The sequence below is a fragment of the Nothoprocta perdicaria genome, unplaced genomic scaffold, assembly GCF_003342845.1.
Source record: "Nothoprocta perdicaria isolate Ctin4 unplaced genomic scaffold, notPer1 scaffold_497, whole genome shotgun sequence".
Lineage (NCBI taxonomy): Eukaryota > Metazoa > Chordata > Aves > Tinamiformes > Tinamidae > Nothoprocta > Nothoprocta perdicaria.
In genome coordinates this window covers 62,514-89,923 of record NW_020455751.1, presented here as the reverse complement: position 1 = coordinate 89,923, position 27,410 = coordinate 62,514, and the positions used below count along the sequence as shown (strand labels likewise).

Here is a 27,410-nt window from a genome sequence, read left to right as displayed (position 1 = left end):
TGGGGGCTTGTGCAAAGTGCTGCACCAGGCTCATGCAAGCCACTGCAAGGGCTCGTGCTCTGCAAACTGGTGTGTGGGGGCTTGTGAGAAACATTGCATATGCAGAGGTGCCAGGTGCTGCCCGAAGCTCCTGCAAACCAGCGCATGGAGATGCTGCAAACCATTGCACAAGGGCAAGGGTCACCCTGTCTGGGAGACTGCCCATTGCCAGGACACTCCGGTTCGCGGAGAGGGTCCCGCTGCCGAACTGATGCCGCTGCCAGAGCAAGGCAGCTCCCGAGCAGCGGCGGGTTGAGAACAGGGTCCGAGGCGCAGCGCGGCCGCGAACCCGTGACCTTCCGAGCTCCGCCACCCATCGCTCATCTTCGTCTCTTTCCGGGGTGCGCTCGGTAGTTTCCGTCCACGTTCGGCTCCCACCTCCCCGCCCCTCGCGATGGCGGGGAGGCGGGGCCTCTGCAGCTCTTGATCCGATTGGCCCTTGGCGGACCTTGGCCACGCCCCATTCCGCACGGACATTGACTGGGCAGCGCAGTCATTGGCTGACGCCTCACCTCCCCCACGAGCGCGCCCATGGGTGGGGCACCACTCTGCCCTCTCATTGGCCAGCATCCTCGGCCTTGCCCCTTGCCTCTCTTTTGACTGGTTGGAGGCGGAGAGAGGCGCGCTCTCATTGGCAACCTTCCGCGGTGCCCTCGAGGAGGGTGGGCGGGGGCGCCGCCGCCGCGCGCCACCATTGGCTGCCGGGCGGGCCGTCGCGGCTCCTATTGGCTGGCGCCGCCCGGAGGCGCCTCCTGGGCCCGAGGCCGCCGCCCCCCTCCCCGGTGCATCGCGGCGGCCCGAGGTGAGGGCGAGGGGCGGGACGGGGCGGACGGACGGGGCCGCCCTCAGCGCCGCGGCCCGTGAGTGCGGGGGCGGCGCCGGGGGGACAGCCCGGGCGGGGGGTGAGGGGAAACAGCCGGGGCTGAGGCGGGGGGGGGCACAGCCAGGGCAGGGGGTCCTGGGGAGGGGGCGGCCTGTGGCGCGGGGGGTGCCCTGTGGGAACCTGCAGCCTCTGGGAATACCGGGAAACGTTTAGGAATATGGAGGGGGGAGGGGGAAATGGGCTGTGGGAGTCTGGGGGGGGCGGGGTTGGAGGCCATGGGGCCCCCCCCGCCCCTCCCTGTGCTGGGGCCTCTGTACATTAAAGTGCCATAAGTTACTGGGTTCAGGTCACCTCAGAACATCACTTTTTATTTCTTCCCCTGCTTTCCTCAGGTTTTTCTCCCTGGAAAGGTGGCCCTGCAGCGTGGAAGGAGGCGGATCCGTTGCCTGCTTCCCGATTTTCCGGTGTGTGGGCGCTCGTCGGTGCCACTCGCGTTCCCCACGCCAGCGTTCCCTTCCCGGCAGAGGTTAAAGCAGCGCCCAAGAGAAGCTGGCGCCAAGAAGCCATAAGTGCCCTTCACCATATAGGCGAAGCCTAAATCGAGGTCCCTGCGAAGAGAGGTAAGGAATAAGAGCAGGATTTGGTGCTTGCATTGGCACCAATCCTGGAAAGCATCAAAATTGTCTTTCCTCTCTTTGGGGAGGATTTCTGCAAGATCCCGAAGTGAAATGCTCCTTCGTGGATGCTTTTAGTGATCCCGTAATCCCGGAGCAACGGGAGCCTCCAAGGGCTCCCACTTGGCATTGATTCCCCCACAAAGCAGCGAGTGGCCCTTGGAGCAGGTTGTCGTGTTGCTGCTTCAGCCCTTGTGCGATGGATGAAATTCCCGCGGGCATCTCCCTCTGCCACTTCCCAAAGGAGGCAGCTGGTTATTTTCTCGATTCTTGAGCTTTCTGTAAGGACCAGATTGCACTTATTGAGTTTCCTGCTGCAGGCCGTGAATTGGAAAATGAGGCCTCTGCAAAATCCTTCTTGGAGAAGGGCCCCGTGGTGCTGCAGAGCACGAGGCCTTTGCTTCAGCAGATCAGCTGAATCTTTTGTCCTTGCATTCCGCTGCTTCTGGGAAGAATTTGCTTACAGGAGCTGTGAGGATCCCAGGATTCGGCCTGAGATAAAGGCCTGGTTTTGTGGCATTTTGGGTGGAATATTTAGCCAGGAGGAGGCCTGTAGGGTGCAGCAGGAAGAGGCCAATACCTATATTTCATATGTAGATTCTTGAACTTTTTGTGCTCACTGAGCTCCTTCACAACCTCCCTTGAGGGTGATTTTTTGCAAGCAGAGCCTCTCCAGCAAGACATGTGCTGATAGGGATGCTTTCTACCAAAATCCCTTGCAATTTTGGGGGAGGGAAATGTGTGTTTTGACAGCAGCACAGCTTCATCTTCCCCCTCTCTTAAAAATTATTTATTAAGTAGCTTTTGAGCCAAGAGTAACTGGAAACCCTTCCCCTTTGTGTGTCTAATGCCTGCAAAAGTGGATGCAGAGAAGTTAACTCCCAGGCAAAAGCTATATGAAAGTTGCATGCAAGCGCAGCAGCTGTTCTGCTGTATATCAGCATTTACGAGTGCACAAATATCTCCTAAAGTTATTGGAGTTAAAGGTTAACCAGGCTAAGCTCCTTGCCTCACGTGCTGGGTTATTTCTTTTAATTATAGCTTGTTTTTTGAGGAGCATGTGGATGTTTTATGGATTTGCTGAGCTATTTTGCTGCAAATTCTTGTTGCATTCTGGGCAAAGGAGCTTTAAGATACGACCTGTTCCAGGAAGAGGACGGATTGGTACTGCATGCTTTCCTTGTCCTTAATTGTTATTTTTAAATATTTAAAAATTAATATTTGCAAGCTTTTTGGCAGGATATCAGACCTGGAGGTTGAATGTAGACAAAGAAAACTCTGAGAGGGACAAAACGTTTCCAGTAGCTAGGCTTACTACAGTAAAACTGTTCTTACCTCCGTTTAATTCAAGTTGGGGCAGATGAAGATTTTCACTCCCTAAAGAGAGGCAATGAAAAGCAGCATCCTTTGATGTATTTGCCATTATTTTTCCTCCTTTCTTTTCCAGAGCTGGTGGTTTCTAGATGCAATGAAAAGTAAAAGCTAGCCAAAAGGGTGGGCCTTTGTACTCTAAATATTTAAAGTATTTTATACTCTTAAATACAAAGCAGTTTGTCACGAGTCACAGGAAAATGTCTTTCAGGTCAGCAATCTGGTATGGACAACTTGAAAGTAGTGGCGATGGAGGCGAAATTACCCAGGAAGAGCCTCCACTGAGAGCAACATTCTGTTGTCTTGCAGTAGGGCTTGTTAGGAAGGATAGCGGAGGCTTTTGGGAAGCTTGGAGCCCTTTGGATGCACGGAGGGATGACCGGGAGCCCAAGCTGAGTCTTTGCATCAGGGTTTCGCAACACGTGGGAAGTGCCAGGAATTCCCAGGACCTGCTTATTTAGAAATTGTGTGTCCAAAACGTGGTGCGATCGGAGAGAGGTAGCCCCGCTGGGAAGAAAACCCAAAAAGGGTGTTTAAAACCGTCTGAACTGGCGGTTTAGACAGTGTAAGTCCCCCCTAAACCCCCTGCGAGGGGGTCTGCTACGGGCTCCCAATAGACCCAGGACTGTTTTGTCGTGTGAAATACTTCGTTTTACCTCTTTGTGCTGCAAAATGATGCCCAATTAGCCGTCGAGAGGTGCCGTGTTTGAGAATAGCTAATGCTCTGCCGTGCTCTGCATAATGCACTTGGTGCAAGAGCAATAAATGTGGGGATTTGAACAGAATATAGACAGCTAATTATCTCCCAAGTTAAACGTTCAGTTCATTCTTGCTCAAAATAACAAAAACGAGCAAATACTTGGAGGAGAAAAAGTGTAATACTGAGAAACTAGTGGCCTTTTATTCCTAAAATGAGATTTTCTTTTTTTTATTGCACAATTTTACGATCCTTTATCCAGTAATGTAAAGGGAGTAGTTTAGGGCAGAAAAAGAAGCCGTTTTATGTGAACGTGGATTTCGGGGATTGATATTCTACTTTGGGAGACCCGCGTGACAGGTTGGCCCTGTATGAGCCTCTCGTCCTCCCCCCCAGATTCAGGAGGATTCCCCAAATTTGGGGGTGTTTTGGGCTCCCGTGTGCAGGGACCATCTGAAACCACCTTCTCTAAATGTGGCTGAGGAAAGATAAAATGCACTCCAGAATTTCTAGTATGATTTTTACTTTTTTTTTCCCCCCTTTTTTTGGTGTAAAACTAGGGTGGCTTCTTGCGTGGGTGCCGGTGTTGTAGGTACCAGCCCTGCCCTCGGTGCCCTGGGGCCTCGCGAGCAGGATCTGTATTTGCAAATGATTATAAATTACAAATAGAGCGGTTTATTCCAGTGAAACGCTATTGTGTGAGCTCAGGGAAACTCGTTCTTAACCTGCCTGAGCCACGAGATGAAAATAGCTTTGTAAGGGACTCTTAACTCAAAAGCCAATTAGCCAGCTGCTGCCGAGCAGTGGAAATTACGGCGGCTGGGGTGATGTTCCCTGCCTGAAATCCCAAAGCGACGGGGGTAAAAAATCCTCCTGAGAAGCAGGATTATTCCTTAGACCTTCAGGTTGCCCAGCAAAAGCAAAACCTGCTGCAGACCGAGAGAAAATCCTGGCCAAATTCCCACTGTTCACCTGATTTTCCTTTGAGTAGGGAGCTATCAATTTCTCCAGGTTTACTGAAATGGCAGTTTAGACCCTTCTCTGGGCTATTCTCAAGCTATGGGTTGGTGGTTTTCAGATCTCTTCTTCTTTTGATTTGGCATCTGTAGAATTTTGTACTTTTTTTTCCTTCATTTTTAAATAGAACGTGTTGATATTTGCACTTTTCACAAAAAAAGGCGTTTCCAGTGGAACTCGTACAAAATTGGCCTGAACTAAACAGCGGCTCTAGGAAGAGATCGGTGGCCGAGGGGGGAGAAGGAGCTGGTTTCCAGAGGGAAAACCTTGCTTGTTCCCGAATCCATTCTGTTATAATTGTAATATTTTAACCCTGCAGGTGGGTTTCTTAACATTTCTCTCCTGATTTTTATCTTGGCTTTACTGCATGGAGTGAAATATAGGGTGCATTTTATTATATAGACTTATTGCCCTTATCTGAAAACGTTCCCCATCCACAACAAGTTTATTTCATTTACCTGAACTTGCTCTAACCTCGGTATTTTACTAGTCCTGGAATTTCTATTTCTGTTACAAGAAAACATGCTTTTTTACAGCCCTCTTGCACTGATCTGTCCAAGATTTTTTTTTTTTTGTCTGATGCTCATGCTGCAGTTGTGAGAAAGAGCCCCAGTTAAATGGAACTCATGCAACTTTCTGAGCTTTTCCTCCCAAAAAAAAAACAGAGTTGCTTTTCACCGTCTGGCTCTATGTTTTTATCACAGGAAATATTGGATGAAATTGCAGCATTAATTCCATTATCAGGGAACTGAGATTTGCTGTTACATCCTCATCAGAGGTTGTGTTTCTTCAGAAAAGAAAATCTTCTCTTATCACTTCTGTACATATCAGATCTAGACCTGGGCTTGCTAAGGAATAATTCAGACCTCTTTGGATGTTACTTTCTTTTTATTTTTTTGCCCCTTAAGACTTAATAACTACTCATTTCCCTCATTTGCTGTGGGCGAAGATGTGTTTTAGGGAGGCCAAGGTTAAGTATTTTTCAAGCATTTAGAGATTTTTCAGATAACTTCATTTCTAAACCTCACCTGAACAAAGTGCCCCAGTAATTATTTACTTTGCAAGGGTTTATCCCCAGAGAAGATTTATAAGTCCATCTTTGTCGCACGGCTGAAGTTGGAGGCAATTCATGGGAGCTGATCACAAATTATCAGGGCTGCTGTTGCAGCTTTGTTAGTAACCACCTGTCTCCCTGCTCTGTTCTGGATCAAAGAATGCTTTTCTGCATTTAAAAAATGAAATTGAGGATACTAAGGCTTATTATTATTATTATATTTTCTTAGCTAAATGTGGCATGCTCGCATGGTTGTGTGTGAGCGCTGTCCTCCTCATGAGCAAGTGGGTGTTTGTCCCGAAATCCAGGCTGGATTTTCAGGTTTCCCGCAAGCCACGTTTCCGTCGCGGTGCAAACCTGGCTTAACCCTTCGTGAAACCCTCCGGCTTTCCCGGGCATCCCAGGCGCCTTGGAACACAATTCCCACCAGAGTGACCTTATTTTTTCAGGTGGTTTCACGAATGAAGGCAGTTAATGCTGAGCGCTGAAGGCAGCAACGTGACAGTTTGTACTCACCTCCCACATCAGGACTATTTACAGGTAAAAAATTTTTTTTGCCTTGTTTTTTGGAAATTAGCTGTGTATTTTGAGTATTAACTCGGGCTCAGCCCTTCGATCTGTCTCCTGCTTGAATTATGTGGATCCCTGGTTAGAAGGAAGTTTTGAACTCCTGCGTAGCTAAGAAAGGGAAACACTAATAATAGGAAATGTCTATTTTTAAGTCAAAATGCACTTGTTAGGGTTGTGTTGTGAGCCTCTGGGCAGTGTTGTGTGTGGTTATATTGCATTATATTGCTGCATTCCCCTGACTTGTAAACCAAATCCTGAGAATATTGCTGGACAAAGCCCAGATCAGGGTGGAAGGGAGCGGAGTTTCTAATTATTTGTCCGCAAATCGGCCGTGCATTTCTTTCTAAATGTATATGAGCACATGGGGTTTGCTAGGAATGGACACAGAGTCCAACTATTACTAAAATAATCTTGTGCCTCTTGGGCTGCTCTTATTTTACATGTCGAAATTGCCCATTTGTGTGTGTGTGTTTTCACACTTGGTTACCACCACGGCTCTGAACTGAGGGCCGGATCCGTTGCGGGAGCCGGAAGGGTTGCTGGGGCGGAGAGGTCCCTATTGTTTCCTCGGTGGTGGCTCCTGTTGTTCTTTGTTTAACCTGTCACCCTGCTAGATGTGGTGGCTGCCGTCCCCGCTCTCGCTGGCTGCTTGAACCAGGAACACCACGAGTGCAGGGAAAACGCCTCGGGGGAACGCTACCACCTCCGGAGAAGCGGCCCCGGCGCAGCCTTCGCCGGGTAGGTTGGTATCTTGTCCACTGCTGGGCTAAACAAAGGAAATTTTAAAATTTTTCTTAGGATTGGGCAGCCAAATGAATTGTGTTTTCTCTAGGATACTCCTCATGTGAACACACAGGAGATGTAAGAGCTCACAGGATAATAAATGCTGTGCCCTGGTGTAGGGACCTGCTCTTGGGCCGCCTTGGGTGGTGGTTCTGACGTTAGTAAATGCTGGTATTTGTTTAAATATGTTTTTTATGATGGGTTATAAACCTCCCTAGCCCTAACGCTTGCATGCTTAAATTGGGATGTCTTACGAGTGCTTTGAATTAAGCTTGTTGAAATCACGAATTCTTGAGGGATCTTGTTGCTTTATATTCAATATTGCATTTTTTTTTTCTGGCTAGTTATTCTGCAATGACTTTAAACATTGTTGTTTTCTGCTTTAGAACCAGAGAAGTCCAACGCCGACTGCTGCATTCGGGCTACATGACAAGAAGTTGCTTTGCAGAAGAAGAAGCTCGAGTGCCCTGCTATTATCTCAGCCTAATTCGGACAACTGCTGACCCTCTTTACCCTCTCAGCTGGGATTTTGCCATCCCCAAAGAGATCTCTGCCATTCCCTGCATCGATAGAAGGCGATACAAGTTCTGAGTTACAACTGCCAGCTACAGCATTCAAGGACGAGGGCCCTTTTGCCCCCTCTTCTCTAGAGCTGGGCTTTGGAGCAAGCGTGCTGAGATGTCTAAAAAGCAAAATCCAAAAGGTAAGATCCGAATGCGATGTTGTCAAATGCCAATAGACAACATTATTGATTCCAAAGTTATCAATTAAGAAAGCAGTTAATTGCTCTTGCCATACTCCTCACAGAGTTGCTAATGTCACTCGGCTGCTTGTGGTCCCCGTCCTGGTGAGGTTGTCTGACTGTTGGCTTTGGTAATGTTTTTAGTAATTGTCTAGCCTGGTGGTTCCAAATGCCTTAATTTCTGTATATTATTAATTTTGCATCTCTCACAGTTGGACCTCGAAGCCAGGGGGGAACCCTCCAATTTTTAGTAGTTGAGTTTTTGGAGGTAAATGCATTTAACTCATTTCTGTCAAGAAACAGAGCCCTGAGTCAAGGCTGGATAGCTCAGCTGTGTCCTCCTCCCGTGGGGCTGCGATGCAAACAGGGCTAATTTCAATCCTCCAAGCCAGGTACAGCGAGCAACAAACCTAAGTTAGCAAGAAGCTTGTTCCCTTGCTTAATCTTCAGATACTCAGTATAGTTTTATTTTCTGTTCTATATACGTTATTTTATTTTTTTTGTCACCTGAGAAGTGTTCAGTGACAAAGCTTGGCATGAATTAAGGAGCTTTATTTCAGGGAGAGACCATCCTCGTTGCGTGCAGAACATTAATTCCAAAATGCGCCTGTGTGGTGCTGGGGAAGACGGGGATTGACAGCTATGGTTTTCTTTTTTAATTTGAACTAACTACTAATTAATAATTTAACACGAATGGATTTGACAATCCATGCCCTCTGCCTGAAGAGAAGAGCTTTTGTTCTCTGTAGATTTTTCTTTTCTTCCCTAGCAGCTTTGGCACAGAAATGGTGTCTACCTGCCCGATCCAGCTCTCCTTTGACAGCCAAATCCATACATGATCCGGAGCAATTAGTAACCCTTATGGAAATGCTTGTACGGTCTAATTTTTGATTGATTTTATTTTCTTTTAAAGAATGCTGGATTTCTACCTCTGTTAGCCTGAATGCTAAACCATTAAGCACTTGCCCCCCGGGTGCTGCTGCGAGCTTCGCTGCGCAGCCTGTTGTAGCTGTGGGAATGTGGGAGCAAAATGCACCTTGAAGAGACTGCAAGAGGAATCCACAGGAGAAGCCATACACGGAGCTGGTCCTGGGGGGGAAATCCTGGCTTTTTTTCCTGCCACAATTGCCATTCTCAACACTGTTTGGGATCTACTGTGCAACTGAGAATTTGGAGCTGGTATCTGTTGAGTCCCTAAGGAAAAGCTGTTAATGTTACCTGTAACTTTTTACTCCAAAGGTTTATGCAGAGGAGCAAAAAGTTAAACCTCATTAAAAGTTAAATCAAATTAAAAGTCAAATTTGGGCTCGCAGATAAGCTTGCGTGGAGGATGAGGAGAGAGAGCACGCAGGTGGTGTCAGACATTGGTGTATACTGCAGCTGCGTCATTCTTTGGTGTTTTGACCGTGAATGACTTTTCTTAGAGAAAAAATACTGTGCTGAAGCCACAAGCAGGGTCTTGAGCATGGGCAGAAATGGCACAGATTGGGTTTCTTAACCATTTGCTCCTACTCATGTGTCTTGATGGTTCTGGAGGAAGAGGAGGACACAGAGAGCAGGTAGGGAAATAGGGTATTACCAGTAGAGCGTCTAGGAATATTAATTCTAACGCCAGTTTACTTTTTACTTGCTTTATCCCACTTCAGTGTGAAAGCATTACTGTAAATACAGCCTCAGAGAATAAAGATATTTTAGCTGCTTTATGTTGTCTTAGGAAGATACATTAATTCCTGTCCATTCACCTCTGCAGTAGTGGACGTCTGGTTATTCTTACAGTATAGAAACAGGTGAAAATTCTTATAATTAGAGCAAATTTGAGATGCTCTTAGTGAGCAACGAGGTGCCATTTCTTTAAGAGCTCTTTATTCCACATTAGCTGAGGTTTTCTGCGCTATCCCTGGGAGAGTCGAAGCAGTTACCATTGACCTGAAAAGCCACAGAGTCTATAAATGTTTCACAGTTTAACCGAATCTTCATTGCCTTGAATTTTAAGCATATATATGCTGCCCAAATCCCCAAAGTCATTTGCTTGCTCAAGTCCTGACCAGGATGGGAAGAGGCATCCGGCGTCTCTTTGGAGAGAGATTTTTCCACTTGCAGCAAATGGATCCAGCTGGATCTCCTCGTGCAGCCTGTCTTCCATAAAGCAGTTGGACCAGAGTCCCTGCTGTCATCGAGCTGCTGCAGGAGCTGCTGGTGCTCTTGGTTTTTTATGTCTCTTTGGAAAAGACAGTGTTCAGGTTGTTTTGCTGGAGGACACTTCCCAACTTGGAAAGTGTCCCCTGCACGAGCACCACGTTATCTGAGGATTTCCGTGGCGTTTGACGGATGACGCAGAGTGGGTGGTTAAAGGTTTGCAAGTTACTGGCGTCCGGAGCGGTGTTTGCAGATGGTCACTGCAAACATCTGCCAAGGGGAGAGCTGGTTTCAAAGGAATGAAATGAAAATAGTTGGCCCGGAGTCAGGTTGGCTTGACGTGGGGACAAACATAGTGACTCCCATTCCGGCTTTGTTTAGGTGTTGAATGCAAAGGTGTATTTCTCTTTGGTGCTTCCTGGGAAGCAGAACCACATTTGTTAGCTCTGTGGGGGCGATTCCTGCACCCGCTTTGTGCAGAAAGGGATAATTTGCAGAGCTGGTGAAGAGCGGTCTGGAGCAGCCGAGCAGCAGGACCCTTCTGGTGGGATGAGCTCTGGTGTTTTCAGTATTTCTCTCCAGGAAAACCTGTATGAACCAGTGCAATAAACAGGACCAAAGCCCCGAGGTGAGTGATTTGTGAGGAGCGGATTTGTGTTGTCCTGTTCTGCAGGACATGGTTGTGAACAGAGAAGCAATTAATGCAGTGGACGTCTCTGGAGGCGATTGCTTCGAATCCTCTGGGTAGCACCATGCGCTGCTTGTGCTAATGCCCCAGGGATCAGTCCCCAAATGCCCCGTGGCCTCGTTGATGCCAGGCCTCCTTTATGGCACCTTTCTCTCCCCTGAAGATGCCGATTCCCCAAACCAAGAAGGAGTCGGGAGCCTGTTGAGGCGATGAGTGTTTTAAATTCCCTCCCTTCCTGCAAGTAGCCTCTGCCACGAGAGCCCCGAGCGCTGGTAGCTGTTTTAATGACGCCTGTGAGCGGTGGCGGGTGTGCACGGTGCTGCCTGTTCCCGGTGTGCGCGGTTCTCGCATACTGAACAGGCGAACACCGGGAACACCCGCGCTGTGGAAAAGCGCCTGGAAGTGGGAGAGGCAGCTCCGAGTGGCGGGTGGAAAAGCTCAGCCTTCTGCAATAGCAAGTGCAGCTGGATTGCAGGGAAGGAATGGGACTGAGTGGCTGTAAATGGGCTCCGGAGGGAGCTGAGCTTCATCTTTGCTGCCACTTGAGTCCGTGGGGGCTGCTCTGCAATAAGGATTTTGCCCACAAAGTTACTCATTCTTGCCCTGATGTGAGCCTGAAAGCCATTTACGAGATTAAAGACACGAAAGTGGGCGACAGACTTGGGGGAGCTCTGGAAACCTGTGGAAATGGGGCTCACGGGGCCGAGCCGGGCGAGGACGCAGCAAGGAAGGATTGAAGTGCTCGGCCGCGGCCTCGCTGAGAGCCTGACCTTTCCATCATGTTCACGATCCTGTCATGGTGTTGGGAGGCATCTCGCTTGAAATGCTACATCAGTGTCTGCGAGCAGGGGAAGTCGATGGCGTGTCTCGAAATGGCGAGGGGGAGAGGAGCAGCCGCCAGCGCCCCGAAGCCACCGGGGACCACCGGGACCCGTGGCGGTGACCTCCGGAGGGGCTGCTTTATTCCCATGTGTGGATGCGAAGGTCCTGAAAAGGCTTGAGTGGGTCAGGATTGAAGCTGAGGGTGCTTTAGGGTGCCCAAAACCTCCCCGGAGCCCTTCAGGTGGCTCTGGGTGGGGACAGGATTTATTTTCTGCAGTCAAATGTGGCCACAACGCAGTTTTGGGGGGCTGCTCGGTTGTCATGAAATGCGTCCACGAACCCCTTTGCCCCCGTTCTGTAGCAAACCTCATATTTAGGCAGCTCGGACCTTTGGAGGCAGAACTAAGTGCGAATTTTTGCTTGTGGCTGTTCCCAGGGGGGCTCCAGGGAAAATGCAGGCCCTGCACGTGGGCGCCCTTTGCTTGCTCGCAAGCAGCCGACCTGCTGGTGCTGCCCGGCTCCCTTGCGGAGCCCCTCTGGAAAACGGGCCTTTCCGTGGAGACGGCAGCTGGTGGGGAGCGTGAGCGCTGAATCCTCAGCACATTCATCAGGCTGCTCGTTTCTCTGTGTGACCGGAATTAAGCAGCCTCGGGTGCTGGTGCTGCCGACTATTGCCTCCTTTTTCTGGGCTCGCTACGCTGTGTTGGGCCTGAGATTCATACAGGAATGAGCGCTGCGCTGGCTGCTGGAGTTTTCTTCCTCAAGTTCCCCAGCAGCCCCGTTGAGGCCTAAACCAGCCCTTGTTTGGGCTGTGCCGCGCGCTGGCCGCTTGCTTCAACCCGGCTCGCGGGGCAGGAGGGAACCACAATCCCCCTGATTCGAAGGCCCCGCGACCGCTCCTGAGCTCCCTGCAAACCGCGATTATTTCCTAGCGCCCTCGTTTGTCAAACACAAACCTGCTCCTTAAGCAAAGTTCGGGCGTGACGTGTTTTCCCCTCAATGCCGATAACCCTCTGCTAACCGTGTGCCGGCGACGCTGACCTCCAGCTTCACGTCTTTCTAAACGGCCCTTCCTGAAAAGCGCCTCCCTCTCGTTTGTCTCCGCAGATCCATCCGGCTTTATTTTTGATGTGCAGTCCAACACTGTGATGGCCCAGGGAGGAACCTTTGAAAACATGAAGGAGAAGGTAAATGTGTCTTCTGAGACTTTAATTCACGACCTGCCACTGAGCAGCTCGGGAGCTCTGTAGCTCTGCCTGCTCCCCGAGATGAAATACGTTTCTGCCTGGGACCTTAACTGTAGCTCTGTCAAAAGCAAATTTTAGTCAGGTCAAATTGTCTTGGCATATTAACATTTCATAAGGAAGCGATCAGTTGGCTGGGTTTCACTATTATTATTGTCTTCTCACTGCAGAAGCGTTGCTGCGGATCCTTGTTAGGATAATGCACGCGGTGAAACCTTCTCCTTTTTTTCCCTCTCCCGCTCCAGATCAGCGCGGTGCGCGCCATCGTCCCCAACAGGAGCAACAACGAGATTGTGCTGGTGCTGCAGCATTTTGACAACTGCGTGGACAAAACAGTGCAAGCCTTCATGGAAGGTAACCACCACTGGCCGTCACCCGCTGCCTAGCTCGGTTGTACCTCCCGTTCTTACCAGCTTCCCTCTGAATCAGGAGTGTTGGTGCAGAAAGGGCTTGGGGCACTTTTGGCGTGTAGCAGAGAAGCTCTTGCTGCAGCACAGCTGAGGACAGAGCCTCTTGGGAAGGACACCTAGCAGATACTCTCCTCCCATGGCCTTAGTCACTCCATCAGGGCTCAAGGCAGCAATAAGTTCTTAATAGTTCCTTAGATAAAAGAGGTTGGGTGCTCAGTTACAGAAACCCATGTGCGGGAGGGCAGAAATGGGCTTGTCTTCAGCAGTGATAGTTGTTCTTTGTACTTTGAAACCTGCCTGGCAAATCTCCTCTTGGGCCTGGCTTTCATGCTGCATTTAGATGGATTTTGTGTGTTTGGAAAAACAGGCTGTTGCAGGTGACACTGCCTGTCGCTTTGCTGGTCTGATCTGCGTGCTGACCATCGCTGACAACTGCATTTGCCTCTGGCCCCTAGAAGGGATGACAGCAATTCCGGAGCCTCTGGGCATCCCGATACAATCGGTGTCTCTGGGGAGGCAGAGCCAGCAGAAATCTGACCTGAGCACAACCTTTGAATGCCGTGCATGTCCTAGCAGCCTCCTAAGGACCTGAAGCTTTAGTGAGACAGAGCCAAAAGCAGAGCTGCTTCCTGCAAGCAGCTGGGGTGCAAGGGAGCAGTCCTGCTCAGCACCGTGTTCCCAAAGCAAAAACAAAACCCATCCTTCTGTTGCATCAACTAAGAGAAAAGAAACTCGGGTGTAGGAAGAGTCGCAGCTGGCTCCAGGCGTGGAGACATTTGGTTATGACCAGGGAAGACCTGGAGTCGGTGCCTTATCCGCTACTCATCGCTGCGTTTTGTTTCAGGCAACGCCAGTGAAGTGTTGAAAGAGTGGACTGTTACAGGCAAAAAAAAGGTAATACTTTAAAATATACCCTCCAAGGGTGTTTATCATCTTGCTGCTTTTCCTTTTTAAAGGACAAGGGAGTGTTAAGTTAGAGTACAGAGAATAGCAGGCGTTCCTCCTGATTCCAACGAGCAAAGAAACCACAGAGAAGCGTGTGTATTGATGTAAGCAGAAGTGACCCTAGGGGTTGTCACTAGGGTGTCAACTTTCTCACTGCTAAGGGCGGTGATTTACGTGGTAGTTTCAGTGCAAGTTGTAAACATCAGCCTGCCACGTATGCATTTAATTTAGTTGTCACGTCTATTATGCTGAATGCAGGGCGCTGAAAAACCTTCCTCTCCTTGCCAGAGCTTTTATTCTTTTGGCTCTCTGCAGGACCCCTAATCCCCCAGCCCCACAGTGAAGTAAATCTTTATCAGGTCCGTTTATTTCTAGTGAGCGCTGTAATTCACTGTTCCCGTAGTCATGCTGTTCCATTTTTCATTGTAACCTTTGGAGCTGGACAGTTGCATTTAATGCTGAGCCCTGTGGAAATATGGTGCTCTGTCATGTTAGCTTTAGTTTGCATTTTGCCTACTGCTGTGCTCAGACCCCCATGAAAGGGTTAAATACCGACTTGCAAAGTTTCAGTACTTAATGTTGCCACATCTAAATCTGTCAGGTTGGAAATAAAACCATAGTTGTGCTCTCTTGAGTACCTGAAAAATACCAGGAGGAAATAAGGTACCAAAATTCTGACTAAATATCAATCCATTGGGAAACATGAGGGGAGTTTTATTACGGTAAGATCTAGAAAACTCTTGGGTTGTTGAGCAGCAACCGTGGTACTGAAAGCTGCACCTCGCTAGTTGTCCCTTCTCGGGGGGGACCTACGTAGTTCCCTAAATTATGGAGGACTGTAACCTCAACGTATAGAACTATATAGCCCCAAACAGAGCTGCTTTTTCTGCCAGTTATACTGCAGTCTTCTACAGCCTGGTGGGTTAGTCCTGTTGACACCCTGGCATGAGGGATAATGTATTTGCACTTCATTAATGCCACTATATCTGTCCTCATTATTAAATAAATTCCTCCTACTGTTAATAGGAGCAACACCAAGGCTGTCCGAAAAAAGAATTTAATTTGGCTACTTTCTGTCAGTAAGCATGAGCTTAGTTTTCCCTTGAGGATTTAAACTTAATATATATTTTCTTTCCCCTTTGTGGTGGGGGTATTTAATTCTTAGAACAAGAAGAAGAAAAGCAAGCCGAAACCTCCAGCCGGATCGAGCCCTGGCCTCCCAGACCCCAGTAAATTGGTGTCCACTGAAGAGGAGCAGTCGGCCAACGCGGAGAAGGGTGGAATTAACGGTTACCATGTCAACGGCTGTGCCAACGACATGGAATCCGTGGACTCGCTCAGCGAAGGTTTGGATGCACTTTCAATTGATGCCAGGGAGCTGGAGGATTGTGAATCTGCCGCGCCAGACATGCCTGAGAGAACAGGTTAGTCTTTATAAAAAGTATTGCGGGAGACGGACACCGAGCGTTTAAAAAGCAAAGGAGCCTTCGTGTTGCTCCTTTGTTTGGTGCCAGCTTTGAGGCTGGATTTGTTTGGTTAGTTCTCCAGAGAAGAACAACTTGATCTTTTGGTTTTGCTTGTTGTGGTGAAGAGGTGGTCAATGTTCTGCTGACTTCTTTGCTTTCCCCTTTAAACAAGTGTGCTTTTCTACAGCAGTGCCTGAACTAGAGAATGGAATAGCAGACTTTGACCCAAAATCGCTCATCATGCATCCTTCCCAGAGCCCCTCGTCCCGCAGACAGCGGCCTGAGCAGAGGAGCACTAGCAGGTCTATGGCCAGAGCAGCAGCAAGCGGCTCGACTCCCGCTTCCTTGGCCATAACACGGCTGGAAGATGTTCCCGTTTCACCTGCAAACAAGAAGTTAGGTAAGACCCCGAGGATCTGTGCGCTGCTGAGCGTCAGAGCAGGTTGCTACGGGCAGAGTTCTCACCGCTGCTTCTGTGGTCACTGACACATCCGCTGGTGAGGCGTGCAGGACTTTGATTTTAATGCGAGTTAACACCCTTCTTATTATCCGGCCAGTGACTTGCACTCTTCTCCTCCGCTTCTCTTTGCACAGCAGGAATCTTGACAGCAGTTTAGATGTAGCGCCTGGAGCAGCAAAGCTGCCTGTGCTGGAGAAGGAGGGGAGGAAGCAGTCAGTCACACTGCATATGTTTAGCCCATTCTTCTGGGTGCTCCATCACAGAGCCTTTAGGTTTTCTCATCTTTTGTGAGAATTTGTCGAAAGGCCAAAAGTTCTGACCAGCCCCATTACAAGAAGTGACAGCCTCTTTCTACTGGATTTTTTTTTCCTCTTTTCATGCGTTTTCTCCACAGCTTCGTTCTTACGATAACAAGTGGGGACAGGAAGGACCTGAGAGACCCCAGTTGTGAACACGGTTGTTATAGTTTACTGAGATGCGGTGGTAGTTCACTTCTTGCTGCATGGGAAAGCTGTAGCAAGGACCTTTTATTGTAGCTTGGCAGGGGACAGCTCTCCAGCCAGCTCCAAAGAGTGCGGGCAAGGTGAGGTGCCCCTCTGGAGAGCTGGGACCCGGAGCCCAGCCTCCATAGCAAGTAATCAGTCCTTCCATCTCTCAATTTGAGGAAATAACCATTTGTACAGTTATTTCTTCAATAACTGGAAATAACAGTAAATTCATTTTTAAATTAATTAAATTTTGATTTAAATTTCCCAAAGATGTTCACCCAGAAAAGTTTCCTGTCATGCAGGACTATGGTTTGTCGGTCTTAGGAAGGGACTTTGCCTGTCTCCAGTGCCTTGTACAAAAGCAGCTCGGACATATATTTGATTTTTCCCATATGACTGAAAATATGGGCAGATATCCCTGCCCATTGAAGGAAAGTTGACAAGCTCTGGAAAACCTCCCCTCCTAGGAGAATCTCCAGCACTGCTTCACCTCACGGATAATGGGGAAGGAAAGAAGGTTTTAAAGCCAAGCAGGAGGCACATTTTGGTTTTTACAAAGGCAAAGCCATCTCCTTCTAAGAAGGTTTAACAGTCTGATCGAAATGACTCATAAAAGTTTTCTCTGTCCATCTTTGCAGGTTCAAATATTGAAAAATCAGTGAAGGATCTGCAGCGTTGCACCGTTTCGCTGGCCCGGTACCGCGTGGTGGTGAAAGAGGAAATGGACGCTTCCATTAAGAAGATGAAGCAGGTCTTTGCTGAGCTGCAGAGCAGGTAAGTTAAATACAGGATCAGATAAGTTTGACACCAGACTTCAGTTTTTCAGGCGTTAAGTTGACTTGTGCTTGCCCTGCCGCCGAAGTGCGGCGTTTGGGAGGTCAGCGTAGTATAAAGAACACACTTGAGGCTGCAGTGCTGGGTTTGCAAGGTTTTAGAAGCTGCCTTTGCTGCTGCGCAGCTTGCCAGGGTCTGCTTTAAATCTGCTGTCCCACACATGCAAAGAAATATTAAAAGCCACATTTGAGGCTTCCATGTGTCCACAGGAGTCTCTGGCAAACTTTGTCTGCTCAGGACAGCTACCTGGAGTATCATAAATTCCTTTTAGACACAGATAATACAAGGAACTCCCCAGGTACTGTAATTTAGGCACTAATGGTAGTTATGCTGGAAGGAGAACTGTTTGGAGCTTCAGGTGCAGCCATATGTGTTTTATTGGAGCAAACATTAGTCTTTAAAGTTTTCAAATTATGGCTAGAGAGGGCCTTAGGAAGGTGTAGATACATATTAGTGGTCATTGTGTAAAGAATTCCCTGCTTTTTAAGTCAAGCTTTTAATACTGTGCATGATGTTCCTTGCATATATAATCAATTTTTTAATGAACACTTTTATTGGTTTGGGTGAGTACTTGAAGATGATATTCCGCAAGTCCTCACATCAGATATACTTGCTGTCTTGGCTGATTGAACCTATTTATGAGAAATTGTTCTTCTTGGTTATCCAAATGTGATTGCTTTTGGTAAAGAAATACTCATAAGAAGCTGCACAGAGAGTTCTTGCCTGCAGTAACATCTGACAAGGAACTAAAATGCTGCCGTCGCGCTGAAGGCTTAAAGGAGATGTTTGGCAGACTTGCAAATCCATGTCAAGAGCTGCCTGGCCAATAACCATATGTGGCCTCAAAGGCAATAATATTTTGTTGTAGTGATGTAAAGATTGCTGTATGCTGAAATCTTTTACTGAATTTACATCTTTGCAATGGCCTTTTTTGCTTTTCATGCGTGCATATTCGTCTCAAGCATGGCCACCAGTAAGGGCTCTTCTGAAGTAAATGGATTTACCCTTAAACATTGAGCCAGTGTTTCAGCTCAGCCTGTGCTGAAAACACTGGCGAAAGCCCCCCTGGTGTTTACAGACAACCTTTGAACTCATCAGAGGAGACTGCAGCAAACTGGGGAGTTTGGGGCAGGGTTAAAGGTGCCTCCTGCCCTGATCTGCATTTTCATGACTCGTGCTCTCTAGGCAGAGCCAGGACACGGGGTTCCTGGCATCTCCGGCCGTGGGGAAAGCTCTAATATAAAGCAATTTCCCCCGTCAATAGCTGAGGGATTTGTGGCCCTAACTCAAGCTTATGTTTATGAATGAGAATATTTTCTTTCTTAGCTCTGCCTGGTGCAGCGTTACCGCTATTGCTGGTTGAACCATTTTCTGGTTGAGTTTTCTGCCTGCCTCCCCGCACGGTTAAAATACCTGCGCAAACCTCTTGCCAGAAGCAAAAACGTCATCCTTCCGCTTAAAGCAGCCACTTTTTATAAATAATTCCTTGCCCTTTGGCTTGTGTGATCGTCCATAAAACCCTTGTGTCACACATGGGAAGGTTGAGGGCTCCAGCTCGGCAGTGTGGCTCCGATAACGGCAGCGCGGAGCCAGGTTCCGTGGGGCAGGAACCTCCTTTCCTTTTCCTGCACAGATGCAAATACTGCTGGCACGTCTTTCTGCTTTACTGTGCCTATTTATTTAACACAGGGCAGAATCTAGTAGTTAAATCTGGAATCCCTTCCCTAGCTGGCTTCGTAGCAGAGGAAAACTTGGCTGAAGAGCAGGTTTGGTCAACAAAACCATGGTATTTAAAAGGTAAATTTGGGCTGTTTTCACCTGTGCAAGAGATCCTTTGGATAGCAGTGAGGCTTCCAGAACTCCTCGGCCTTCCCCACTGGAGTTCTCAGTTATTAATTTATCTGCCTCTCCCTCTTCTTCCTTGGGCACAATGTCCTTTCCTCAGGCTTGTGCCAGGAGCAGAGGCGCTCTCCGCTCTGCGTGTGATCCTGTCCCAAGGCAGCAGCCTCAAAGCCAGGACCTCTTTCTGAAAGAGCTCTGCCTCAGGAAGCTCGTTCCTTTGACAAGAAATTAGGCAGGGAAAAGACCTTTGGGACCTGATCCCAGTCTCATTGCGTGCAGCTTGGGCACAGCTCTTTGACCCTCTGCTCCTCAAGGAGCCCCAATGTAGAATCAGGTGAAAACCTCCAGCTCAGTTTTGCTGAGTAAATTAAATTGCAAAGCAAAATAAGCTCTAATGTGCCCACGGATATGCTGGTGCATTCACTGGCCATGTGCAGAGCAGAGCTGGGGTGCCCTGGCTGAGCTGGGTCTAGGCCGGTGCATTCGGGGAGGCGACGCACGAGGCCATTTGCTCCCCTTAAATAAATCCAGGCACCTTTGGCACCCCCCTGGCAGCTCTGGGGGGTTCCTGCGGGTGACACATCCCGGCCTGTGTTTCCTTAGGCTCTGCCCTTTGGTTTCTGTGTTGTAGAGACAGGTCGAGGCGCTTTGGGAGCGCTGCAAACAAGGTGAAGTCTCATTAGCGGCGCCGCTTGACATGTGTTGGGTTTGCGCGGTCGGGCAGAGAGCACCTGACCTGGAGGAGGCCCCCGCTGCACTGCAAAAGCAGCAACAATTCCGACCCTGGAAAAGCAGATGGACAGAGCGATAAATCAACAGAAGCAGCCAAATGTCAAAGCTGCTGGTCCAGGGAATTGTTTAAATTGATCTTGCTTCTCTCCTCTGACACGCGCAAGAGCAGGAGCTGCTCCGAGTTTGCATTTCAGGTGCTGCCCCTTTCCTTCCAATAAATATTCCTTCTGGATTTGCTCCCGCTTCACACTCCCGCTTGCACGAAGGCTGCAGCCCCGGAGCCCCGGGGGACTTTGCTCTCATGGCAACAGCCGCGCTCGAGTGGGGCAGGTGGAGCCCACGATGCTGGTGCCTCCAGGTGCCCTTGGCACGGCCCGAAACCCCTCCCGGGGCTAAGAACGGCTTTCCGAGCGTGCGGTGTTCCCAGCACCTGTCCCCGGAGCTCCTGGACACAACCACCTCCATCCCCGGTGCTGCTGGAGCCTCCGGAGCCACGCAGGATGCGCCGCTCCTGCCCCAAATTCCTGCCTCTTTGCAGCACATGCTGAGTAGCCGCCTGTCCGGTGGCCGGATTTTCCTCCGACCCTTTCCCAGCGGCCGCGGTGTGGTTTACTCTGGGAACAGGAGCACTTATTTTTTCCCCCTGTATTAAATGTAGCGTTCCCAGCCGAGCTGGCAGCTCCGGCCTGCGAGCAGCGTGGAGCGGAGGGGCCGAACGGCGCCCGGCAGCATCTGGCTATGGTCTTTGCCCCGGCCAAGCACCATCCTGCTGCCCTGCCCGAGCTACCCGCAGGTTCTGGAGGGAATTGGTGCCCACACGCCCCGGCTCCCTCGGCTTCCCTGTGGATAGTTGGCTCCAGCGTGAGCTCCAGCGGGTCCTTACTGCCCTCTGTCGGCGCCAAAACCCCCTCTCATCAGAGCAGAATTTTGTTGTCTCCTGTGTTTATCACTGAATAATTAATCGCCTGATAATTTACTGCCTTCTCCCTCCTGTGTTTTTCTCCGCAGCCTTATGGATCGCGAGGTGGCCTTGCTGGCTGAGATGGACAAAGTGAAAGCCGAAGCAAGTAAGACTTTTTCCCAAGCCCTGACCCACACCTGCCTGAGGAGCTGTGGGTGACACTGAGCTCAGGGGAACAGCGCGGGGGGCAGCTCCCTACTTTGCCTTCTCTTCCTATTGCTCCTAAGTAACTTGCCTGGTGCTTAGGTCAGTCCACCTGCAGGCTTGGTGCTGACACGTCCCCCGCCCTGCCTTGTCCCCGAGGCCGGTGCTCTCATTACGGGGGGCTGTCAGATGCATCCTGCACCAAAGGCTGTTTCTGAGACCCTCGGGACAGCCTGGGGGGCGCTGGGCAGTGCTCCGAGGGGCCGCTTGCCCCAGGAACACGGAACCCTGAGGTTCCAGAAGCCCAAAGAGGCGCCGTAGGCGGCGGGGCCGAGAAACGCAGTATTTTTACTAATGCTGCTCGTGTGGGCGAGTTGGCTCTGAGCTCGGCTCCCGCCTCGTGGCCGGCCGCGGAGCCGGGGCTGCTGCACAGCTGCCTCCGCTGCCTTTACCGCTCGGGCGTCTGCGCTGGGCTGAGCTCTGCAGCTGGGCTCTGCTTTGCAGTGCAAATCCTGGGGAGCCGGCAGAGGAAGGCGGAGGCGCTGCGGAAGCTGAGCGACGCGGCCACGCGCATGTCGGAGGAGCAGCTGGTGGAGCTCAGGGCCGACATCAAGGTGAGCTCCCGGCCCCGAGGGGCAGCCAGGGCCCCCGCTGACCTCCCACCTGATCCGGAACAAGCTGCTGCATTGGGTTCGTTATTTCTATAGGCTGGGCAACTTCCCAGCGCCCCCGTTTCTGACCCAACACGGCACTGCAAAGCGCCACAAAGGCTCATTTCAAATCTCGTTTGAAAACCAAACCACCGTGACCACTGTTCTGGCTATGGTCACTGCTACCCCAGAACTAGATCAAGGCAGAGAACTGTTGCTGCTCAAAGCACCCAGAGCAGAGGCCTGCACTCGCTTCACACTCATTTCATCCTGCTGTTGTGTGGGGACGAGATCCTGCCTTCCCAGGACTTGTTGTCAAGCTGTGCCAACACAGCTACCTGTTAGGAGCCAAAGCAGAACACCGATCCTGCCGTTGTCCGGCCCTGAACTAACCCGTGCATGTTGTTGTTGTTTTCCTGGGCAGCACTTTGTGAGCGAGCGCAAGTATGACGAGGAGCTGGGCAGGGTGGCGCGGTTCACGTGCGACCTGGACGCGCTCAGGAAGAGCATCGCCTCTTTCGGGCAAGGTGAGCGGGGCCGCCGCGAGCCCCGGGCTGGCCCCGGAGGGCCTGGGCAGAGGCCCGCAGGGCTCCGGAGCCTCTCGGTGGGAGCCAGGGCTCCCCTTGCCGCTGTGGCCGGTGGTGGTGTCACCTGTGCAGAGGGCGGCTGTCCCTGCGGGGCTGTTGTGGCTGAGCTCTGGTGCGGGGCCCTGTTCCCTTTGGTTCTGTTGAGCCCCTTGGGCCTTCGTATCCATGCTCCATCATGCTGCTGCTGCAGCCCGTAGGGCCCAAGCAGCCCTGAGAGGCTGAATTATCTGGGCTCCTGTGTGCAACCTCCCCCGGTTTATTTGCAGATCCACCCCATTTGTTTGCAAACCCCCCATTTGGGCCTTCTTTCTCTTGCAGTTTCCCACCCCAAGAACAGCTACTCGAGCAGGTCGCGCTGCGGCTCCGTGGCGGCCCCGAGCAGCCCCGGCGAGCCCTGCGCTCCCTGCGCCGCCGCGTCAGCCTCTGCCCCAAGCCTCAGCACGAAGCCCTTGGCCCCTGCAGCCGCCGCCGGCCGCTCTCCACAGCCGCAGCGAGAGGTACCTGCCCTCGGACCTGGAGTGCCGACGCTGGAAAGTCGGGGGGAATTTGCTCCCTGCTTTGGGGCTCCTCGTGCCGCTTCTGCAGCGGGTTCCTCCCTGTCGGGAACTGCTGCCTTGGGCGGATCTGGTTTAATGGTCCTGCTCCAAAGGAGGCCTGGGAGGGTTTTTGCTTTTCCACCTCTCCCCGGGAGCAGAAGGTGCTGCCTGGGAGGGCAGTTGGGGCTGGGGCAGCAGGAGCTCGGAGCCATCGGGGTCTTGTCCTTGCTCACTGGTGCCCCATCTTCTGTTTCAGGCTTCCCAGGGGACTCGGAGAGCAGGACCTGGGGCCAGGGGCCAGGGCCAGCGCCACATCGGCCCTCCGGCCCCCGGGCACTACAGCAGCACGAGCCGGCAGCGCCCCGGCAAGCAGCAAGAGCCTCCCCTGCAGCCTCCGCCCGGCCCTGCCGCGGCCTCCGGCCGCCCCTCGCCCTCTGCCCCCAGCACAGAAACGCGGGGGCTCCCCCAGCGCAAACGCCGAGCGAGTCCCGGGCGGGCAGCGAACTCCTGAGAGCCCCATGCTCCTTCCCGCGGGAACCGTCGCTCCGAAAGGATCGGAAAGGCCGAGCTGGAGCTGTTAACGAAGGAAAGTTTACACTATGGGGGTCTGGTTTGGGGTTTGTGCCACTTGTCCTCCTCTCTCCGTTGCCCCCGTTGGGGCTTCACGTTCATCTCTGCCATCTGTGCATCCCCATCCATTGGGTTGGGGCCTCTCGGGGCCGCTGGGGGCCCTTCCACTGCAGCCTCTGCCCGCTCCATCCCACCTGCCTCAGGGCAGAGATGCCCCCAGTTCCCCCCAATCGCTCCCTTTTTTCCTTGTTTTTCCTCTTTTTCCCTTCTGCTTCAGGCCAAGCCAGCCCCGCGTCCCAGCCTCTCGCTCATGCTGGCAATGACGGCAGCCGCTGGGGCACAGGAGGCTGGGCCCCCAACCTGCCTCGTCAGTCCGGGTGGAGCCGGGGAAGTTTTGGGAATCCACCGGGGCTGCCCCAGCTTGGAAAACTGACAGGAATCCTCCCCCTTGGCTTCCAGACAGTGCCAGGGCCCGGGGGACCCTCACAATTTGTCCCTAACTCAAGCCCCTCTGGGCGTTCTGGTTGGGAATTTTTGTTTGTCTCCCTTCCCCTTCTTGTCCAGCCTCTTTCTCGCCTCCCAGAATTAAATTTCTAGCACTATCAATGAGCAGAACTAATCCTAGGTGATACCAGTCCAAAATTGCGACAGTGCCACGTCGCTGTGTGGATAAGGACAATGACCATGGTGACCGCGCCGGCCGGTGCCTTCGTGCTGCTGCTGCCCGCCCTGCCCTGCGGCAGCAGCACAAAAAGTGCCTCAAATTGGGGAAAAAAAACCAATAAGCTCCTTGGGCTGCTGCTGCTCGGGGAGCTGGGGCCGCAGAAGCCTCTGAGCTCGGCTGCCCCTGTCTCAAACCACCCCTTTGAGGCCTCGTTTTGTTTTTTTTCTTTCTTTTTTCCTCCTCTTTTTTCCTTCTGTTTCAAGTTGTCTTTCGACACCTGAACAATTTTGCCAGTGAATAAACGGAACCCAACTTTGAGCTTTAACCATCCAAGCGCCCTTGTTTGGGGGTGGGATTTTTGGTTTTCTGCTGAAGTCACCCAGCTGCTGGCCTGAGCACTGGGCGGTGCAGGGGGGGCTGTGTGGAGGGGTAGGGGGGATGCGGGTGTGTTGGGAGGTATATGGGTATATGGCGCACTCTGCTTTGGAATTAAAGGAGGTAAAAACCAGCCCCGGAGCGGCCAGGCCCGGCGCTGTCTAAGGATGTCCCTGCCCCCAGTGATGCCAACGCGGGGGCTGCTGTAAAACACTTTATTGGCAGCGAGAAGCCCCCAGAACCAGGCGAAAAGCTGGGCGCTGCGGGGGGCAGAGGGGGCAGAGAGAGCCCAGCAGTCCCCAGGCAGAGCACATCTGGGGGCTGCGGCTCCCATCAAAGGGCCCCAGGGACCCCCAGCTGCCAGCGAGGGGGCTCAGGGACCCCCAGATGTCTGGGAGGGTCTCTAGGAACCCCCAGCTGCCAGGGAGGGGGTCCAGGCCCCCCCATTCTCCCTATGGGGCTGGGAGCAGGGGGCACAGGGCAGTCCCAGCCCCTCGTCACTGCTGGGCCATTTTGGCCGCCTCCGCCTTGATGAGGGCGATGAGGTCCTGGTTGATGAGGAAGACGAAGCGCAGGCTGGCGATCTGCGGGGGGGGCACGGAGGGGGATGAGCGGCACGGGGACCCCCACGTGTTCCCCCCCCCGCCACCCGCCCCGGCACTCACCTCCACCACCGAGTTGTTGTTGAGCTTCCACTTGTTGCCCCCGAGCACGGGGCGCCCGTCGATGTAGATGGGGCGCCGGCCCTCGTTAGCGATGAAGAAATCCCCGTTATTCTTCAGCTTGATGATGCCTGCAGGGAGGCAGGGGAGAAGAAAAGCGGGGGGTCAATGAAGTGTGTGGGGGGGGCACAGCCCCTGCCCCATTCCGCCGCCCTGACCCTGTTTGCGGGAGATCTTCCAGGCCGGCCCCTCCAGCGCCAGGTCCACGTCGATCTGGTTGTCCTTGGTGGCTCTGCCCAGCGTGATCTGCAGGAGGAGGAGGAGGAGGAAGGTGAGGGGGGAGCATCGGGGTAGGGGGACGTACAAGAGGCTCCCCCGCCCCCCCCAGGAGAGGACGTGGCGCCCGCACTCACCTCCCGCGAGCGCATGAGGTAACGGACCATGCGGCCGCGCAGCACGGCCAGCGTCTGGCTGTCGAAATCCGGGGAGCTCATTCCTGGGAAACGGAGCGAGATGGATGCAGGAATGGGCGCCCCCCTCCCCAAAACCTCCCCCAAGCCTCCCTCCTCCCCAAAACCTCCCCTCTCCCCAGCTCTTTTCGGTACCTGTGATGCTGTCGACCAGAACCTGCCACTTGTGCAGCTCCTGCTCCAGCTGCCGGATCTCCCGCTTCTGGCGCCGGTCGGCCACTGTCAGCTCTAGGGACGGGGCGGGAGGGTGAGCGGCGCCAGCCCCGGGAATCTCATCCCCGTGCCAGATCCCCTGGGTTCGGAGCGGCCCGGGCTGGGCTGGGGGCTGCGCTCACCGTGTTCCAGCACCTCGTCCCGCACATCCCTGTGGAGGGAAGTCCCAGAGGAGCCCGCCAGGGGCCACGGAGAAACAGCAAGTTGAGAGAGGTGCCCAGGACAGATGATGGGGCAAAAAAAAGGTGAGTTAGTGAAAAACCAGCACTCCAAACCGCACCTAAACCCACCCGAGCGGGGGTCCTCGCTGCAGCCCCACCATGTCCCCAGGCCCATCGCTCACTTGAGCTTGTTGTCATCCAGCATGTCCTCAGCATCCGAGAAGTTCAGCACCTGGTCCCCCTTGGGCAGCGGCTGCACTGGAGGGGACAGGGACAAGGGGGTTGGGGGGAGCCCAGGAGGGGGTACAGGAAGGGGGTACAGGCCCCCGTCTCCGCGGGCCTCACCGGTCTGGTCGTGCAGCAGGTAATACTGCTTCATGAGCTGCCAGTGCAGCTGCAGCGCCCGGGCTGTGCGCGCCGGGTAGAAGACGTCCGGGTGCTTGTGCAGCAGCTCCTGGAAGGTGTCCAGCGTGGGCTGGCTGCTCTGCGGAGGGTGAGAGGGGGACACGTCACCCGTGGGGACGCCAGGGAACACCCCCGCGGCCCCCCGGCGGGCGCTCCTCACCGAGCCCACTCTGCTGAGCAGCTGCTCCTCGGCCTTGCTGAACAGCACCTTGCTCTGGATGGTGGCGATGGCCTCGGGGTGCAGCTGCCGCATGGCCTGGCAGGCCAGCCTGGGGCAGGGGGGCACCGTGAGACCCTCCCCGCGGCCCCCGCCGCCCGCCCCGGCCGCCCCCCGACTCACTTGGAGATGATGGGGTCGTAGAGCAGCGCGTACCAGCGCTCCTGGATCTCGCGCAGGTTGAAGCGGCAGCTGAACTTCACCCCCAGGTGCACAGAGCTCAGGTCGTTGGTCTGGGGACAGAGCCGCCGGCGTCACCGTGTTCCCAAGCTGTCCCCCTCGCCGGCCGCACAAGCAGCCGGGGGCGCCTGGGGGGCCCCGGCAGGGACCTGTCCCCGCGGCGTCACCTGCAGCACGGCGTTGATGAGCAGCAGGTCGTCGGCGGCTTTCCAGCGGCCCAGGTCCTTGGTCACCTGCGGGGGCTGTTTGCTCTTCTTCATGCGCTTGGCGAGGCCGGCGGGCGGCACCGGGCTGGCCGCGGCGGGGGCCGACACGGCCTTGGCCACCTGGGTGCAGCGGGACGGCGGGGGCGGTTATTCAGGGTGCCACCCCCGCACCGGGCGCCCCCCCCGGCCTGCACGGCCCCCTCACCTTCTTCTTCTCGCTGGAGGAAGGCTCGCTGCCCGAGCAGCGGCCGGCCTCGACGGCGCCCTTGGCGCGGCTCGACGACTTGGCCAGGCTGCTCTCTACGAGCTCATCGTCGAACTTCTTGCGCTTGATGAACCTGGCGGGGACGGGGACATGGGGACCGCGCGGTGCCACCCAGCGCCCCCCCATTGTCCCCCCCCAGCCCGGCACCTACCGCGAGGAGCTGCGGCGCTTGGGGACGGCGCCCGGCGCCTGCGACGAGCTGCGCTTGGGCCCCGCCAGCGGCTCCTCGTCCTCGGAGCGGCTCGCCGGCCCCGACGCCATCAGGGCCTCTGTGTGGGGACAGCGGCGGGGGGCACGGGGGGCGTGG

General features: G+C 53.0%; 2 protein-coding genes across 2 annotated transcripts in view; one reads left to right on the top strand and one right to left on the bottom strand.

The window, feature by feature from the left end:
• Window positions 1-872: 872 nt before the first annotated feature.
• SPATS2 (spermatogenesis associated serine rich 2) lies at window positions 873-23,718 on the top strand. Its single transcript, XM_026047370.1, has 16 exons — window positions 873-899; window positions 1,255-1,482; window positions 6,125-6,215; window positions 6,860-6,987; window positions 7,415-7,731; window positions 12,524-12,603; window positions 12,906-13,014; window positions 13,915-13,964; window positions 15,181-15,439; window positions 15,669-15,881; window positions 17,068-17,203; window positions 20,846-20,904; window positions 21,447-21,556; window positions 22,017-22,119; window positions 22,498-22,676; window positions 23,563-23,718. The coding sequence occupies exons 5-16, from the start codon at window positions 7,707-7,709 to the stop codon at window positions 23,716-23,718; spliced, it is 1,479 nt and encodes a 492-aa protein (XP_025903155.1). The 5' UTR covers window positions 873-899; window positions 1,255-1,482; window positions 6,125-6,215; window positions 6,860-6,987; window positions 7,415-7,706.
• A 910-nt stretch (window positions 23,719-24,628) lies between these two features.
• The window catches only part of MCRS1 (microspherule protein 1), a 4,053-nt gene continuing 1,271 nt past the window's right edge, over window positions 24,629-27,410 (bottom strand). The window contains exons 2-14 of the mRNA XM_026047368.1: window positions 27,255-27,372; window positions 27,044-27,176; window positions 26,800-26,958; window positions 26,576-26,685; window positions 26,396-26,504; window positions 26,176-26,314; window positions 26,013-26,088; window positions 25,792-25,820; window positions 25,592-25,684; window positions 25,400-25,482; window positions 25,205-25,292; window positions 24,990-25,117; window positions 24,629-24,908 (exon numbers count right to left, since the gene is read on the bottom strand). Coding sequence (XP_025903153.1) covers window positions 24,822-24,908; window positions 24,990-25,117; window positions 25,205-25,292; window positions 25,400-25,482; window positions 25,592-25,684; window positions 25,792-25,820; window positions 26,013-26,088; window positions 26,176-26,314; window positions 26,396-26,504; window positions 26,576-26,685; window positions 26,800-26,958; window positions 27,044-27,176; window positions 27,255-27,372 — 1,352 coding nt within the window. The 3' untranslated portion in view covers window positions 24,629-24,821. The remainder of the gene's footprint in view (window positions 24,909-24,989; window positions 25,118-25,204; window positions 25,293-25,399; window positions 25,483-25,591; window positions 25,685-25,791; window positions 25,821-26,012; window positions 26,089-26,175; window positions 26,315-26,395; window positions 26,505-26,575; window positions 26,686-26,799; window positions 26,959-27,043; window positions 27,177-27,254; window positions 27,373-27,410) is intronic.